This window comes from Anguilla anguilla, chromosome 6 (genome assembly GCF_013347855.1).
Source record: "Anguilla anguilla isolate fAngAng1 chromosome 6, fAngAng1.pri, whole genome shotgun sequence".
Classification (NCBI taxonomy): domain Eukaryota; kingdom Metazoa; phylum Chordata; class Actinopteri; order Anguilliformes; family Anguillidae; genus Anguilla; species Anguilla anguilla.
In genome coordinates, this window is record NC_049206.1 from 9,815,975 (window position 1) to 9,834,890 (window position 18,916).

General features: G+C 43.5%; 1 protein-coding gene across 1 annotated transcript; it reads right to left on the reverse strand.

Annotated features, from left to right (window-relative positions):
• Window positions 1–7,373: 7,373 nt before the first annotated feature.
• Window positions 7,374–10,719, reverse strand: LOC118229509 (zinc finger protein 501-like). Its single transcript, XM_035421498.1, has 2 exons — window positions 10,248–10,719; window positions 7,374–9,148 (listed from the first exon to the last, which is right to left on the reverse strand). Exon 2 carries the CDS (start codon window positions 9,119–9,121, stop codon window positions 7,721–7,723), a length of 1,401 nt encoding a protein of 466 aa, XP_035277389.1. The 5' UTR covers window positions 9,122–9,148; window positions 10,248–10,719; the 3' UTR covers window positions 7,374–7,720.
• Window positions 10,720–18,916: the final 8,197 nt, after the last annotated feature.

An 18,916-nucleotide genomic window follows, 5' to 3' on the forward strand; every position in this document is an offset into this window, starting at 1 on the left:
TTTGAGAAAATGATTAGACCTTAACCAAGATGGTTAGTTGAGAGCAGATTGGGATGGCAGGTATGCCATCCCGCCAAGTTACGCCTCTTTTACAACGACGACCTTAAATGGCTAGTAACAGCAACTGAACAAATCTGCACAATAAGGAGCAGATTGTCATTGTGATAAAAATAAAACACTGACTTGTAGATATTTACAACCAGTAGAACATAACTGTGCGATTTGTGTGCTGTAAAGCGGTGGTTGGTTCGCATAAATTTTGCAGTGCACGCAATGTTTTGTTCTGTCATGGAAGTTACAGATTGTTCCAACCGCTTTTGCGTCGACTAACAGAAATCAAATGGACAGCTGAATGGCGACGCCTAGTGGCTACAGTGTGGAGTACTCGAAACTGGTTAGACAAATGAGAAGGCTTATCTGCAGAACGGTCACGCTGCGTGATTGGCTATGACCATCTCAGGACAATTAAGCAGGCTTGTAATCGGAGCTACTCGGCATGTCACAAACGATTTTAGTATATTTTGCAGTTGCTATCTTTGAGAATAATCTGTTATTTTTGAAATGCATTTTGAGATTGAGAGTTGCAATATGAGAGCTCACCTGTAATGAAATGTAAACTAGACAGATAAACAGGCTAGGTAACTTGTAAAGATAACAAGATAAAGTTTATTTCCAGTAGGACAGGTGCGCGTGCGAGGCTGATAGTTCTTTTGTAACCTTGGCAGGCTGCCATGGGGAATCCAGTAAGTGAGATGACAAGGTCAAGTATAATAATTGTAATTGTAAAAGTATTAATTTAAAGAAATTAAATTTGCGCATTCACAGAAAATGTGATATGATGCATACGTGTTGTGCACACACGTATAATGAGCGTGTATGAATATCAAAGTATGTACATGCATGTGTGTGTGAACTGACTATGGCATTGAATTCTATCTGGATCTTAGCCAGGACAGACGCAGTTCAAGAGCAAGAAATCACGTGACACAGTAAGGCCAAACCTGCTCATGCAATCTTGTTGCTAGGCTGCAAGTAATAAGCACAGCAAATTCAAGTAAGCAGGACTTATATAAATCCATGTCCAGATAGCACTTGATGGCAAAGGTGGAAAAGGGAAACTGTGGCGGAATCTTACTGCCAGATGTGCATGTTCCATATGCTTTTTTTTTCTTTTTGCAAGATACTGTGACACAGCACTATTTTGCAAGCTGACAGAGTGTACTCTTTCTTCCACTCTTCTAAGAAAAGGAGTATTTGTAGCCAATTTAAACTGAGCAAATACCAGCAGGACCTCTTGTTTTTGGAGTTTGTCAATAAATATAAAAAATATTTTTTCAGGATTATTTCAATGTGAAGATAGAATGTCTTGAAGCCAGCTTGCACTACATTTTTAATTTCACTCAACAGGAAATGAGTCTGCACAGTTTAGCAAGTAATATCATGCCTTAGAAAGTGTGAAATAGTTTTATGCAACATGTACACAATCTGCATAGACATGGATAACAGTATCTGTATTGCATTCAAGGCCACTTCTCAAGGTGCCAGTTAATGCACAGGTTTGTGCTTTGATTGCAGGAAACAAGCATGGCACGGTTATAATATAGATATGATTTCGAGGCCAAATTGTTCCAAAATCATTCTAATACTTCAGGGTTTTCCTTGTTTAGTGTCAGTTAGTAGCTGTCTGTTACACGAACGTTAGACTTCAGAAGAATTTCCAAGGAAGAAGATCATTAAGGTGCATTATCAGTTGGGTGCAAAAAAAAAAGGGCAAATAGTCAAAGCATGAAATAGTCACATGTTGCTGACCATCGTGGCCGATATGAGTGATAAGTATAGACTCCAGTGTATGGGTGCCATGTTGTTTGCTCAGAATGATTTTGTGGAATCTATGACGCACTCTTGTTTCCGTGTTTGGGAGCTGGGCAAACACTTCCTCGTGAAAAAAAAGCCGAGTCATTAGCCAGGTGCGTGTTTACTTTAAAAGCTCATTGCCCTGCAACCTGTCAATTGCAAGACTTGAAAGCAGAGATGATACTATGACCGAGCGGAGCAGAGCAGATTGATCAGTTTCCACAATCAGTTTTTTTTTCCTACAGGGGGGCCAGAGGTCATTTGAAAACACAGCACAGGAGACCGTTTATCTAGTCATGAGCAGTTGTCTTTATTGTTACCAGCTCCATTGAAAATTTCATTTTTAGTGCGAGTAAATCCAGGAAGTTATTGATGGCTGCAGCTATTAACTCTGAAAGTACTTGAAAATTTTGATTTCATGAAAACCTCAGATTTCATTAACCTCAGAATACTAACCCACCAAACAAGTCACTAACCTGCGTTATGGCGATTTTCGGTGATTATCACCAAATTCTTATCTTTTAAGGCCCGAGTAACACAGATTCAAATGGAACTGCAGCAGTTGTGTTTACTTACAGTGCACTTTGAGTTCACGTGCAGGGGAAAGGTGAAGGGTCATGCTAGTATTCTGCTCAAAAGGACAGCGCACATTCTACCTGTAAATCAGCCCAGTGCTTTTAGATTGTCCTTAGGACCTGTGGCTCAGCAGGGACAGAGTGATGTATTCTGAGGAGTCCGCTCACAGCGTGTTGCTGTTAAATTGAGGCTTACCGTGTCTCCACAGGTCGTCTGGTGGAGACGCCAGAGCAGCTGGAAGTCCCATGTGCCCTCCTCAGGTAACGTCTCTTAGAACCTTCCAGAACAGACCCAAGTGAAACATAGCCATAGGTGCTTTGTTGTTATCACTGTACTTGAAGTGGACCTTATGTTATGTGGCCTGTATAATGTTGTCATAAACCCTTCATAATTACATTTTGAAGTTGTTTAACAGCATAACCATTACTGCTTAACAAAACATGAGAAAAATGATCACCATAGAGCAAAAAGACCCATAACTAAATGACTATGACTAAATATATTTGCATGTGGGATGTCACATTTGGTTATCACTGGTTATGAAACTGTCAGAATGATGATGTGGTTCCTATGCATACTGTAGGCAAAGTAAGATGCTCACTATAAGGGTTGCCACCAGGGATTTTGCACCTCATGAAAAGATTTCACACTGGGCCGCCACTGACCAAAAAAAATGTAGGTTCTAATATTAGGGCCCCTGTCAGTCTGTACCATTAGAATCGTCCTAACCCCCCCCCCCCCCCCCACCCTCCCCCCAATTCTTACGGCACACCTCTGTACATTATTGTGTAGTTGTATTATTAGTTCACACCTTAACTCTAAATATTGTCTGAAGAGCCAAACCTAAATAATGTTAATGTTGGAAATGCTGATTGGCAGCAAAATGTGAGGAAAATGCAGTCGGTTTTCAGAGCTGAAACGACAATGGCACTTTTTGTCTAGCATCAAATTGGCTTCAGTGGGATCATTCTATCAAACCTCTCCAGATACAGTACATGGTCGTGCTTATGCAGCTTTTCAGAGATCTGTAACTTGTTATCACTCACCCAGTGAAACCCACTCCCACTCCTAAGTAAAGAAAGCCCCTTTGAGAAAGATAAAAACTGCCAGAAAATGCCTGCTGCCCTCTTGTGGAAATAATGCCTCATGACTGCACTGTTATGCAGACGGAATGAAATTGGATACTTCCAGGAGATTTGAGTGTGCTTTAGCTCGCATAGCTATGAATGTATAAGCATATCGATCACTCTTATTTTTAAACCGTTGCACACATACACCCGGGCATCTGGAACAGGGAAGCCCTGGCAGGGTAATTTGGAGGTGAAACACAACCGTGTCTCTATTTCACACTATTAAACAGAGATTTATGAGATCCTCTTAAAGAAATCTCTGCTATGAAAAGACAAGCAAAACAGGTCCTATGGAATTAGAATTGACCTCATTCCCAAGTAGAACAAGTATCTTTTTTGTGAAATAAATACAGTGATCATTGGTTTTTATTTTAAAAAAGAACATATGAATGGTTGTATCATTAATTAAAGGATGACAATTGAGGCTATTTGAATCAGTGTTCACAGACACACACAGACAAGTTAAGATATGTTCTGTGAAGCCATTATGTGACATCCTAAGACATTGTAATCCTGTGCTAAGTCACCGCCATGCCCCTGCACTCCCATGCTGGACAGCATGGCCACTGGTCTTTCATTTTTCTAAGCCCACATGGTAGTTTCCAGTACTCCGGTTTCACCATTAGCAGGGCCTCCTCTGCGAATGCAAAAGGGGAGGAGGGGGTCCCTGACGCTCCCTGCAGTGGCATTCGGCTGTCATTGTGTTTCATGATCCCGTATGTGTGACCTGTAGCCTCCCCAGCAAAGCGCCCCCTAGTGGCTCCCTGGGAGGCTCCTGGCTACAGTGTGCGGCATACTCAACCAATCCCAGTGGAGCCTTTCATTTTCAAGACGTGTTGTACTTACACAGCTCTCCCAAGAGTGGCCGAGATTCCTGTATCCATCAACAGAGGAAGACGCATAGAAAACAATGTAGCTACGTGCTTCTTAAAGGAGCCGGATAATGTTTTACTTTGCCTGTGATGGCTAGATTTTCTGCTTCAAGAACGACTTTATCTGTGTGTCTTTCCGTACTTTGATTTTATTAAACTGCTTGCACTTATATAGCACTTTTCAGTCCGTGAAGTTAAAGTGCTTTACAGTGAAAAAGGGCAAAGTCACCTCAACTGCCACTAATTTGAAGCACTTATATGGGTGATGCATGGGAGCCCTCACCCATAAGAAGGCTAATCAAAAAGCAGCGACCAGCTGACTCAATTACATGCTCAGTTGGAGAGGGGACTAGTGGACACTGGGCCACAGAGAGACTCAGTGGTCTCAGGCTTTTGGGGTTTGCTTTCAATCAGCTGCAAATTTAGGTTTGGAAACTAAGTGTGTCCCACTCTATTAGGCAGCCAATGGCTTAAATGTAGCACTTAAGTTATGAAACACCGAAAACCAGCAGATACTGTGGCCAACCAGGACACTTCTGGAGTTGGAAATTTGTGCTGTAGAAGTCATGAAGGTGACAGTCATATTGTGGAATGGCTTGTGCATCAGAGGTTCTCAAACTTTTCTGATCCAGGGACTCCCACCCAGACTCAATGGCATCCAGGAAACCCCCGTCAAAAGTCAAAAAGGTTTTTATTTTGATATATTTTTGCAAACATAGTCATTGCATATCAAGTCTGGCCAGGGACCCCCTGTGGTACACTACATTCCCAAATGTAAGTAGACACCCCTTCTAATTAGAGGTTTTGCTTTCAGCCATACCCATTGCTAACAGGTGCATGGAATCAAGCATACAGCCGTGCTATCTCCATTGACAAATATTGGGTTGTACTGAAGAACCCAGTGACTTTCAACGTGGCACTGTCATAGAAGTGACAACAGCTCAGCCGTACAAAAAACGTCAGCACAAGAACTGTTCGTCAAGAGCTTCATGAAATGGGTTTCCATGGCCGAGCAGCCGTACACAAGCCTGAGATCACCATGCGCAAATGCCAAGCGTCGACTGGAGTGATGTAAAGCACACCGCCATTTGACCCTGGAGCTGTGGGAACGCTTTCCCTGGAGTGATGAGTCTCACTTCACTAACTGGCAGTCTGATGGACGAATCTGGGTTTAGAATGCATAGTGACACCTATACTGGCCCGAATAGTGCCAACTATAAAGTTTGGTGAAGGAGGAATAATGGTCTGGAAATCTTAATGCTACACCATGCAATGACGTTCTACAGAATTGTGTGCTTCCAACTTTTTTTCCAACAGTTTGGGTTTTTTTTCCTGTTTCAGTATGACAATACCTCGTGCACAAAGCAAGGTCCACAAAGAAATGGTTTGCTGAGTTTGGTGAGGAAATAACTAGACTGGCCTGCAAAGAGCCCTGACCTCTACCCCAGCAAACACGTTTCGGATGAACCGGAATGCTGACTGTGAGCAAGGCCTTAAGCCCAACATTAGTGCCCAACCTCACTAATGCTCTTGTGGCTAAATGGAAGCAAATCCTCACAGCCATGTTCCACAATCTGGTGGACAGCCTCATCAGTAGAGTGGAGGCTGTTACACCAGAGCTTGAAGGGGGGTCCAACTCCATACGAATGCCCATGGTTTTGGAATGAGGTATATACATATGGGTGTTCACATACCTTTGGAAATGTAGTGTACCTTTAAGATCTAATGCGCGACAAATTTCGCCTTCGCTGAAGGCCAGGGAATGGTGTGTCTTACACGTTACTCAAGACTGCAGAAAGAAAGTCCTGCTAACTGGAGGACTGCATTCTGCACGGGCCATCGGATTCCCCTACAAACTTGGCAGCCCTGCAGTCGCAGCTGCTGAGTAAGAGGAGAAGCAGGACTGCTTGTTGCCAACTTTCCCGGCACTGGCAAGACCTACGAGTGCCCATTTCCCAATTTATGATGTTGACAATTAGATTTAGGAAAACAGACCCCCCCCCCCCCCCCCCTTTCTTGGCTCGAGAGGTGGTTGCTCTACGGGCTGTGAACACATCTCGCCTGGGGAAAAATAATTTTACATCAAAAAGAAAATGTCTGACGCTGCAGGGTAGCTCACCCTATTAGGACGCAGTTCCAGTCTCGACAGTGCCAATGCAGGCTGTGGCCAATATCCTTGCAGGGCGAAACTTATTGGGTGGCAACATAGCTCAGGATTAGAGAGGATTCATACGATCTGAGCGCTCGTCACTCTATAGTGACCCCTGCTGGTCGATGCGATGCAGGCGGTCTCCTCGCTAAAGCTTCTTCAACTTATGTCTGAGCAAGCTTGGCTTGTTTGGAAGCACGTGTGCAAGTTTTCACTCTGTGTTATCTAATGTGACTTTTGGACTCCTTATGTCAAATAATGTTTTTGGAATGCATATGTTTATTTTCTCACAACAGTAACTGTGTCACAAACCTGACCTTTTCTGGAGTAAAGATTTTCCTTTCTCTGATGTGCAGCTATACAAGTCCATTTGTTATCTCCTGTTTCAAGGTCCATGCAGTAGCAAGTATAGTGTTGCTACATTCATTCTGTAACCTTTATGACTGCCAAATTCCTGAAGGTCATTGGCTATAGTTACATAATTAACTTGCCAGACTTTATAGCTTCACCTAAGCCTGGGGTTTCCTGCATCTTCATTAACTTTCATCTTACCATTTCTCTGCAATTAAGTTTAACTACTGTCCCCAGTCAAGGACACAGCTATAGGACTGGGGCCATCAATGCTGCAATTTTTTCTCTCTAAATAAATCCATCACACCCATGCCCTGTACATTGTCTTTGACTCTTGCTACCTTCAGACAGGTTTTGGCAATTCAATTATGAACGAATTAATGAATTTCCTTGTTTGAGGTAGAATGCTGAAATTTGCCTTTCCATGAAAAATTACAGATGTAGTTACCGCATTGTTTTTATTGACACACTTCTGTTTTAAAGATGCAAATACAATCAGCTACAGTATTACTGGAAGCAGAATTGTACATTGGGCTTTTAACAAGAGGGCAAAAGTCTGACACCTAAAATAACACTGCATTCTTACACCTGGGTGTGACTCACATAACGCTTAACCTACGGCCTAACAAAACCTTGGGCACACAATACAGTCGTGTCAAGTGACTTCAGCTTGTCAGCGTCTGTCAAACAATAGGGCACAATGAGTACCGGGCTTGTCTATGAATAGTTTTATTAGCCTTGTGCCTCAAAAGTGAATGTATGGTCACACTATATGGAAGTGCCCAGACTCAAAGGTCGGTCTGCTCCGAGCAGTCTGAGGAAGAGCTTGACGACGGTGCGCTGTCTGCTGGAGGGAGCTCTCCTTGGCCCGGGCAGTGGTCTGTCTGGTTTGGCAGAGTGAGGTCATAGTGAGACTGGGAGTTGACCGCTGAGCACTGGGCAGGCTCCCGGTGGGCGGCGGTGCCAGCGCGGAGAGAGTCCCTTTCGCTGCAGTGCCTCTGCTGGTGGCGCCGGAGGGTGGCGGAGTGGGCGAAGCTGAGCCCGCAGCCCGGGCACTCGTAGGGCCGCTCGCCAGTGTGGACGTGCTGGTGCCGGGCCAGGCGGGAGGCCCGGGCGAAGGCGCCGCCGCACTGGGTGCAGCGGAAGGGCCGCAGGCCGGAGTGCAGCGCCTGGTGCTCCGCCAGGCCGGAGGCTCTGCTGAAGCACTTCAGGCAGACGGGGCAGGAGTAGGGCCGCACCCCGCTGTGGGTCTTCTGGTGCTCCACCATGCGGCTGGCCACGGCGAAGTCCTTCCCGCAGTCGGGGCAGCGGAAGGGCCGGTCCCCGAGGTGCGAGCGCTGGTGGCGGAGCAGGGACAGGGGCTTGTTGAAGGTCTTGCCGCACTGCGGGCACGGGTAGGGCTTGTTGTTGGCGTGGATGTTGCGCTCGTGCTTGCGCAGGTCGGAGGAGCGGGCGAAGTCCTTGCCGCAGGCCCCGCACGCGTACGGCTTCTCGCCCGTGTGCGAGCGGATGTGCTTGCGGAAGTCCGAGGACCAGACGTAGGTGCGGTCGCAGTGGGGGCAGTGGTAGGGCCGCTCGCCCGTGTGCAGCCGCTTGTGCTGCTGGAGGGTGCCCTGGTGGGTGTAGGCCTTGCCGCACAGCTCGCACACGTGAGGCTTAAGGCCCCTGTGCGTCTCCATGTGGCTCTGGAGGTTGCTGGCCCTCTTGAAAGCCCAGCAGCACTCCGGGCACTTGTGGGGCCTGTTCTCTGTTTCTCCTTCGGCTCCGGCCTTCTTCATCGCGGGGACAATCGAGGCCCCTGTCGGCCTTTCTGCTAGAGCCAACTCTGCGGCCTTCTGCGGGAGTGTCGCTGGATCGGCACTCCAGGTGTAGGCCGCGTCTTCTTCCGAGAGCTCTTCCCCTGCTGGCTGCCTGCTGCCAGCATCGCGCTGGTCCCTCTCCTCCTGAGCTGTGGACCCAGCAGCAGCCGGGACGGGTGGCGGGGCGCACGGGAGGCGGGCAGAGGTGCCCACGGCCCTCTCCTGGCCCATCTTTGGGCTGGACCACTGCCCGGTGTCCGAGTCACTGCCAGAATAACTTGAGGATGCCGTGCTCTCCGTACCGGCAGGTGGGGAATCTTCCCCTTCCTCTCCAATAGCGCTGACTCGGGAGACGCTTCCGTACGTCAAACCGACAGCCCCTCCCAGCATGCCTCTGAGCTCCTCTTCTCAGCACTCCTGGGAACAACAGCCAGTATGAACACTTGTGAAGCCAAGCAACACTTTCTGTGCCATTAGTTTGCTTACTGGTACCTTCCTGGGCTCACACTGTTTAACATCTCTCTGCACAGTCAGATATTCAGTGTCAGATATTCATATGAGTTCAACTGGACTCATATGTACTCTGTTAGAGTTGAATTAACATGGGACATTTTACTGTGTGCAAGAGTTACGTGCATTGACTTTATCAGCACCTTTGCGTCCACAAAGGCTAGCGCTTGAAAGTGACTGAGAATACGTTCTCGCAAGTAATTCAAAATGCACAATGGAATATCTGTAACAATGCTGACATGGCCAAAAAGAAAGGGCATATATGTAAATGTAAGCTGTTTAAATAAATGTCTGAAACCTTGCACAAATGCACAAAACCACAAAATAATATATTTACATATTTACGTTATAAATGTATAATTTCTTTGTAGCGAATGTACTCTTTCACCGTTCTTTTCTAAACATCAAATAGGCTATGGAAAAGTATTTTATTCTGTTAAGCTAACAAGTTTAAGGCATTTTCTGTCACATTTGCCCCCGACAGTCGTGTAGAAAGCACCTCCCACGTGTAATCAGCTGGTTAAATATATCACACAACATGCGTATTTGTCACGTGCTTGGATTGTATTTCAGATTGTCAAATAAACTCAATTTCTGAAGCAAAAATTTGTCAGCTAACAATCTTTTAAGATGGACAAAGTGAAACTTCTCCTTAAGCCATCGTGTCACCATTGGCATTGGCGTAATCTCATTTACGGCACGCAATTATTTTTTATGTGTTGGTTTAAACTGTTGACCATGAACTATATTTACAATTCTGCGAATTTCTGCATAAGAAATGGAATAAAGTGACAGCGATCTGGATCAAGAAAACGATTTGTCTGATCTTGCATTCCCGAAAGAAATAAGCAATTACTTAGGAATACACACACAGCCGCTCGGTGTACAATTCTCAGCTGTTAGCACATTGCTACTTAGACATTCTTTGGGACGCACTTGCTATGGCGATACCACGTGCCTTCTTTGCAGTAATAGGCTACTTAAGACAACCTATTCAACGACTTACCTTAAAAGTTTCAAAGGAAACAAGCTCCCAGTTCTGATGGTCCGTAGGCTATGCCTTAATTCATATTTTCATTTGTGCGTAGTGCAGTCCTGTCATTAAGGTATGCAGCCATATAGGCAGGAGAAGCTAGCCAGTCTGAACAGGAATCAACGACGGAATTGAAACAACGACGTCAGTTGTCATAGTAAGATCTTTCAATCGTTTGCGAGAGTAGGCTAACGAACTGCAACCAGCTTCTCGCTTTAGAAAACTACTACTGCGTTCGGACCGGGTTAGCCGCCCGCAACCTGATCTCACATAGCTGCAGCGCCCATACCAGGCGATATCCAGCCACCATCCAATCGCTGAGCATTTTGTTGGTGCACTTTTCACATTGTAAATTATACAAATTTGTCTCTCTAATCGAAATTTTATATCAGGGCTGCCCAACCCTATTCCTGGAGATATTCGTCCTCTAGATTTCCATTTAAACCCTGCTTTGGCATAGCCTACACGATCCTACTATTTAAAAAAATAAAAAACCGAACAGATTTAGCAAAGCAAGCAAATGTGACGTATTTTTACTTTGTATCTATTTAATACTTTGCTACAGTTCGAACGCAGCCCCCCACTACCAGGAATTAGATTAGATTAGATATTAGACAATTCTTCTAATTATATAGCAAATGTAACAAAATTAGTATGCAGAAGTTACGACAAAAGGGTGAATATCTTCTAAAGTTTTGTCAGTAATCGTGGCTTTGATCGTGGCATTATGGCAGCATTATAGTGTGCTTGTAGAAAATATGAGGTGACTACTTCACTCCGATATGAGTTTGATATGGTTTGTATGACTATTGCGGGGCCAGCTGGTGACCACTGGGCCTTAGGGTCTTGTATTGGCCTATGAGGGTCAGAGGCAGTACCACCGGGAACCTGAATGGGTTTGATTTCCGAACATGGAGGGACTTGGCTCTTGGCCCTTGAAGGTAATGTTGGAGTTGGAGTACTAGGGATGGACTCCCACCTCAGTCTTGGCAGATGTGGCCAGGTGCTTTCAGTTGCTGGTGAGCAACTGTTACAACTGGGTTTTGAGACTGAAGAGATTGATCGGGTGTTTTGAGCGGTTGCATCAGAAGTTCCCTCCGTGCGTGAGCTGCAGCCCAAGCCGTGAGGAGCAGGTCCTCTGCCTGCTGCCATGGTCCTTCCCCCTGCAGCTTCACCCTGGTTACAGAGGCCCTGCCACTGTTAGCATAAGCTTGTGGGCAATACTTAAACCTGTGCTCTGTCAACGGTTACACCTCAGAGCAGTGGTACATATTTCAGTGGTGAGCCTTTACCTAGCGTTTCTTGCCTGGTTCTACAGTACAGGCGACGGCCAGGCGGTCTTGGCCTCTGCAGCATCTGCGCTAGTTTAGCTGTCCTGCGTAAAAAGCAGAACCTCAACGTGCACCCAACAGAATTGTATTTGGTAGATGTTGAGCTATATACCCCAAGAGAACCTGGAAATGAGTTACACCAGTCGTTACTCCATCAGTCTCTTTCACCTTGATCAAATTTACCACAGTACAATATCTTCAGATCCACATAATCGTATCTTCATTTTTAACCATTTCCGATTAAAAAGCCACATGCACATGTCTTTTGATCCCTTTCAGACAAGGGGATAACACAGATTTTCTGGAAGCCAGGAAAGGATGTCTTCTTTGTCTCAAATTTGTCAATACAGGTTTCAGATAAAGTACTTAGCAAAAACTACTTCAATGTTTTTTTTTTGTCAGGAAAGGCAAAAACATAGTCCAGATGATGAGTTTAAAAATGTAGTTGGTTTTGCAAAACTTGCCTGCTGAATTGAAGTGGGCCCATTACCAGGTCATCTAGAAGTTTAAAACCAATGGCATTCTGAGGTATTCCTCCAAATGTCAATTTCCAGAAGTCCTACTGCACTGCACTACCAACTGTTGGTAGATGAAAGGAAAAACAAGAAGCATCAACCCACATTTTGTGTACTAGCCCTTGGGCACTGCTGATTCTACTCAACAAGCTTTTTAGATGTTGAATGAGGTGTGCAGTGTTCAGGTTGAAGTGAAAACCTACAGGAAAGTAGATTTCCAGGGACATGGTTGGGCAGCCCTGTGTTGTATTATACAATAGAAATACTTAAGTCTTTATTTCTTTTATGCATACCGTAAAACCGTGCATAAATCATGCACATTTATTATTCAACAACCTGTTGAATGGGATATTAGTTTTCATGGCTCTTTCACGACTAATAGGTTTCCCTCTGGGGTCCCCGTTGGTGCCTGAAAGCATTATAACTCACCTTGGATATGGTTGCCTGCTAAGTAAAATGAGGAAAAAACACAGATATGAACAAAACAGGCACTGTTGAAAAGCAGCAGTAACTTTCATGTCTCTGTCGTGCCCTGGGGGTAACCGCTCTTACCTGGGCGAGCGAAGGCTTGCTTCATTGGTCACAGTCAATAATGGTAATTAGGGGCCCTCCCTCAGGACTCTGTATCACTTAACAATCTCATCTCTAGGGCTTATCCCACGGTCAATCTTGCTAAATCTCACACAAAGGCTCACCTATCATGTCCCCATTATACCAATCATCAAGATTATCAAGCCATTTCCTAACCATTATGCCACTCTGGTACTGTGGTCCAGTTGCCCGCAAAGGCCAAAATGTTGCTTTTAACTTGTACTGGAGATAGAGTAGTAATTTTTCCTTGATTGGAGTACATCCCAGAGAGTTGAGCATTCTTGACCCTGACTTTGAAGCTAATCACAAGAGCACAAACTACCTATCTGGTTTTTCAGATAGCTGCTTTACACGTAAAATGTTTAGGGCATAGAGAAATCTGGAACAATGAGAATTGTGTACAGGAAAAACCATTTTTGGCTGAAATGCAGTATGTGCCAGCTAATAAAGAATATTTGGCACCCCCTGCACACAGAGTAGGCTTTAGGATTTTGATTTTGGTGGCCCTGAATAAGAATGAACTGAGGGGAACGGATCGCAGACCGAAAGGACAGCACAGACCGTTTATGGCAGCAGCTGGTTCTGTCTGCATAAACTGAATGCTGAATTTTGGATTCCTCCGTCGTACAGAGCTGTTCCTCTGACTCTCTGCTGCTGCTCCTCCCCTAAATGATTAAACGTGTAGCCTTTAATCACCCACCCACCTCTCTCAGAACGACCTCTAAGACCCCAGCCAGTCTGGCCTCACACTCAATAAACTAAGACTGCCTTCACTGCAATCGGTGGAGGATTCATCTCTGCCAGACCTACCTCGCTCCCCTCCCTCAGTAGTGATCCTTTCTTGACCTCTTGGCTGTAAGCGTCATGGTCAAATTTTCCCTCTGAACCATAGCTGGGTCACTTCTACCTCTCGGACCCCACATGTCAAGTTACACGGAAAGGTTATGTCTCAACTCTCCCTGCAGGAGTTCCTCAGGGTTTAAGGCTCAGCCCACTGCTGTCCTTGCTGCACACAAAGCCTCTTTGTCCGTTTACCACCTCCACTGGTTTCTCCTACTGCTGCTAGGTGGCAGTACTGAGCTCTGACAACCAAGGACTCCCGAGCTTCTCTGTATGCTAGTCAATGCACTGTGACAAAAACCTCTGGGACATGGAATATCAGAGTAAAGATTCCGTTTATAACCAGAAGGGAAAATTGTTGATTTGTGAAATTAGTCTTGATAAAAGTGAATTTTCGATAAGGCCTGGTCTTGGCTAACCCGGTGGTCGAAGGAACATCTCCCATGTAACTGTGAGCCTGTGACAGACCTGATGCCATTCTAGGATGCAGTGATCTGCTGTGCTATGTCCAGTTGCTTAGCCCCACAAGCCCTGAAAGTTGTACTGCTTAATTTAACCCCTTCTCAGCCTCAGCTGCCATTGTGGAATGAGCTGCCCAGAACAATCAAGACTAGCTGGGTTAGTGATAGGGTCAGGATTATGATTATTTTTAAGATTATGGTTAGGTTTTTCATGACATATTTTTTAATAGATGACTTCAGACACATTTCTTTGTGTATATTCAGTTGTGTTTATTATATTTAAACAGTTCCCTGTCCATCTTAATAGAAAAATTACATATTTCATATGACTTAGTTTTTTCACTTTTTGGTTGCATGACAGCCTTATGTATTATGGTTAGGCTTAGGTTTAGGAACATGGGTAGGGTTACGATTAGGATCGAGAATGAAGCTTTTCTCAATTTGATCAACAACATGCAGTATATTACCCATGATTAACATTTTTTAAAATTTCCAAAAAAGCATATTTAGCATGATTTTGATCATGATCAGGATTCATCTTCCCAACTGTATAGTTTCCATCTTTTTCTTCTCAAACGGGGTATTTACTATGTTATGTCCTGGTTTACCATGATTATTATCATTATTTACAGTGATTATCACATTTTACCATGATTTACTAAGATTTACTATGATTTACCATAGTTTACCATGATTACCACAGTTTACCATGCTTTACCGTGATTACCACAATTTACCATGGTTTACCATGGTTTACCATGATTACCACAATTTACCATGATTTACAATGGTTTACCATGATTACCACAATTTACCATGATGTATCCTCATTTACTATGATTACCACAATTTAGCATGATTTACCATGCTTTACCATGATTACCACAATTTACTATGATTTACCATGCTTTACATGACTACCACAATTTACCAAGATTTACCATGCTTAACCATGATTTACCATGCTTTACCATGATTACCACAATTAAGCATGATTTACCATGCTTTACCATGAATACTACAATTTACCATGCTTTACCATGATTTACTAAGATTTACCATGATTGACTTTGATTTAGCACAATTTACTATTATTTACCAATTCTATCACCACAGTCCTCCTTTAATTGGCAGTGATGTTATAGCTCTGTGAAGGTCAGCTATGTAGTGGCATTTGCTTTTGTTTACCATACTAATCGTGGGGTTGTTTGGCTAACTTCCCAGGTACTCATAAACAGTTCTTATTTTAACTGAGGATCTGACAAGGGCATTGAATCAATGCGGTGTCATTTTCTTTCCTAGTCTTGCTTATAAATTTACAACCACAAGGGGGAGACTGAGTGCTAAGCTTGATGTTTTGGTGTGCTCACACTAAATTATAATGGAAAGCAGACACTTCTCAACTAGACTGTTCTCTCTTGATTGTTTCACGTGTTGTATTAGCCATGAATCTTTGAAAACATTAACAATGTTAATGCATATGGATTAAGGAACCGTATATTTAAAATGCATTAGTCACATACATTAGCGTTGCCTTCAGATGGCATAAAATATACTGTGAGTTTACTGTGAAGATCGCTGCAGGTTAAATATAGGCCATACAAGCTGCATGCAAATGTTTCCGGCACAGTGGGCTTCCGAACACAGACTTTGTTGCTAATGAGCAATGCTGTCATAATCCATCTGTATGAACATCGTAGGCATATTCAGAACTGCAGTGAAAATTGTACTGTTTGATCTAAGCGTTATGAATAATCTGTTTGCTATATTTAAACTGCCCTTGCTGCTAGCAGTGTGCACTTTAATAATGACAAATTTTGCCTCCTCAAAAATGCATCATGACCTGCCTTTAAATTATGAACACAGCAGTGCTTCTACAGGTTATGCAACCCAGTACAGCCAACATACTTTTTAAAAGTGGTTGTTTGGTTCAGAATCATCCCTGTTTGCACTGATGTTCTATCACAGGCCTTCCCAGGAACCCCTGGGGTCTGAGCATTATGCCAGATAAATATGTGCGTGCATGTGAAAAATATTATACATGTGTATTTTTTATGGTAGCATTGTGGTAATATATGTGATAGAATAATGTCATTATGCTGTGGTATATAAAGCTTCTTATTGCTTCACTGGTTTCACTAAGCTTACCTTGGTGCTTTGCTGATTTTTTTATTGCTTGTTTTACCATAGCCCTTTTGAATTGTGAAATGTGTATTGGACGCTGTTCAAGAGGCCAGATATGTTTCCCTTTGAGGGTAACTGTCCTTTTCAAAGCTGCAAATTGCCCATTTCAATGCATCCTTAAGATCAGTGGATGTGGGCCCTCTCTCCTCATCTGTAAACAGATAATTGGCCCATGTGCCCAGAGTTTTTAAATGTGACGCTTTAAATATCAGTTGGATGTTACGTAAGGCTCTTAGCGAGGACGACCTTCTGTTGTGCTGAGTGAGAGGAAGAGACACTGAGATGCCGATGGAAAAGAACTGCGTAACTGTAACCCAACACGCTACCCCACAGGTGAGGAGGCTGCGGAGAGGCCGTCGCTAACCTAAGCCTCACCCGGTGACTCACCATAGAGATTAGAGTCAGCTAGAAAAAAAAGGGAGCTCCCGAGGGAAAGAGATTACCTTCAGCTTTATGCTTGAAATATTATTTTCAATTCTCCAAGTTTTTTTTGTTTTTTTAAACAACCACATACAGCAGCTTTATTGCTCTTAAAAAAAAAAAAAAATTCACATTACTATTGCACTGGTGTTGATTCCAATCAACATATTTAATCGCATGTCATTTCATGCAACTTGCATGTAATCTTGCATAACATGTATTACATAAAAAATATTAGTTGGTTTTAACTATATTTAAATAGCAGGAGCTGAGTTGTCACATGCAGCTACGTATATGCAATATTTGCATGTGAAAAGATTTGCAGGAGTTTTTGCCTGCAGGATTTTTAATGAGGGAAAACCGAGTACATGATAATGGATACTGTACAAGCACGTCCCTTCAAATGACTTACCAAGACTCACCAAGATTGAGAAGTGTTGAAAAATGACTTGCAAAAAATAGGAATATCTAATTACTTTCACAAGTAAAGCATATCAATAGAGGTGGTTGTATTCAGAACAGAACGAATCAAATTGGATTACAATATTAATGCAACCTGCAGTAGTTTTTTGTAGAAACATTTTCATGTAAAAATTGTTTAAATGTTTTGAGTTTCATTTCACTGCGAACCCCTTCAGCCAAAAACCTCAGATACCATGAAGACAGAAACAAGCAGCAAATAGATGAAGAGAAATGCAATGTGGAAGTGGGTAAATTAGCTTTTAAATGCACTGATATTCTCCTTCTAATATGGAGCTGTTTGATTGCAGCTTCCCAGGTGATACAGCAAATTATTATCAGCTGAAGATGACTCTTTGTAGCTGACCTGAATACTTTTACATGAGCATGTTAGCATGTGCCTGACTTAGGGAAATGTTCATTGCCAGGGTGAATGGGTTTGAGGATAAACCTCAACTATGTTTAAATATTTATCCCTGTGGTAATGTACTGTACAGGTCAAAGTTTGAGGTCAAGGTCTCTGTTAATGAATGCCATTTTTACTGGACCAAATGAGGGATCTAGTCTTGTCTGCAGGTTAATGGAAAGCCACGAGCCTGCCTGACATTATGTCGGCATGGTTGTAACATGGTTAGTGCTGGTAGGCCAGTATGGGGCGACCTTCCATTTGGTGGAATAAATCCCAATGCCCCAGTGCAGTGATGGGGACACTGTGCTGTAGGAGATGCTGTCATTCAGATGAGACGTTAAACCGAGATCCGGTCTCACTTTCATTGTTGAAGACCCCATGCCACTTATCACAAAAGAGTGGGGGATTACCCAGTGTTCTGGCCAAACCTGCCTGCTAATCATCTGCCAGTTTAATTGGCTAAAACCATTCTAACCCTCTCCACCTCAGCTGATGTGTGGGTTTGAGTATGAGAAAGGTGCTATATACATGCAATGCATCATCATCATCATCATTATCAACATGGTGGTGTTCTTGCATGCAAAGAAAGGCTTAGATACTCCAGTACTTCACATAATGTGCAGAACCTAACTAAAACGGAGTGTGGCACAGTGGGTAAGCAACTGTGCTTGTAACCGAAAGGTCGTAGGTTCGATTCCCGGGTAAGGACACTGCCGTTGTACCCTTGAGCAAGGTACTTAACCTGCATTGCTTCAGTATATATCCAGCTGTATAAATGGATACAATGTAAAGTGCTATGTAAAAAGTTGTGTAAGTCGCTCTGGATAAGAGCGTCTGCTAAATGCCCTGTAATGTAATGTAATGTAAAAACTTTTTGACATTATCACTTTTTTGATATTGTCAGTATTGTTGCTTTGTAAAACAGCCAACCCTCTTGTGCCTGTGGCATTATTTAATCATTATCGATATATTTCCTGCTTAACCATTTTTCCCACTTTTTATTTTTTCTCCCTAATTTAAAATGGCCATTTGTAGCTGTCAACTGGCCTGCACCAATATGCAAGTAGTGCTGCTGAAACCAATTCGCTTATCACATGCATCTGTTCCTCGTATGTGGGCCAGTGACCAGTTTACTGATAGGAGGGACATTTATTTTAAGAGGGGTTGTGTAGTGGATAAGCGATTGTGGATCTGAACTCTAGCATTTGGACTGTGTCCAACTGTGCCGTGCCTGACTATTTGTGAGATGCCCCACAGAGCTATTCTAGTAACAGGCCTCAGAAATAGCTTACCAAGAAAACATTTGAATTTATCATTGCAGTTGATGTTGCCTATGAAATACAGCGAAATTACATTGGCTCAGGCATCATTTCAAAAATAAGCAGTTACTTTCAGAATGGTTGCCTTCTTCACTATGACTATGTGACTGTCT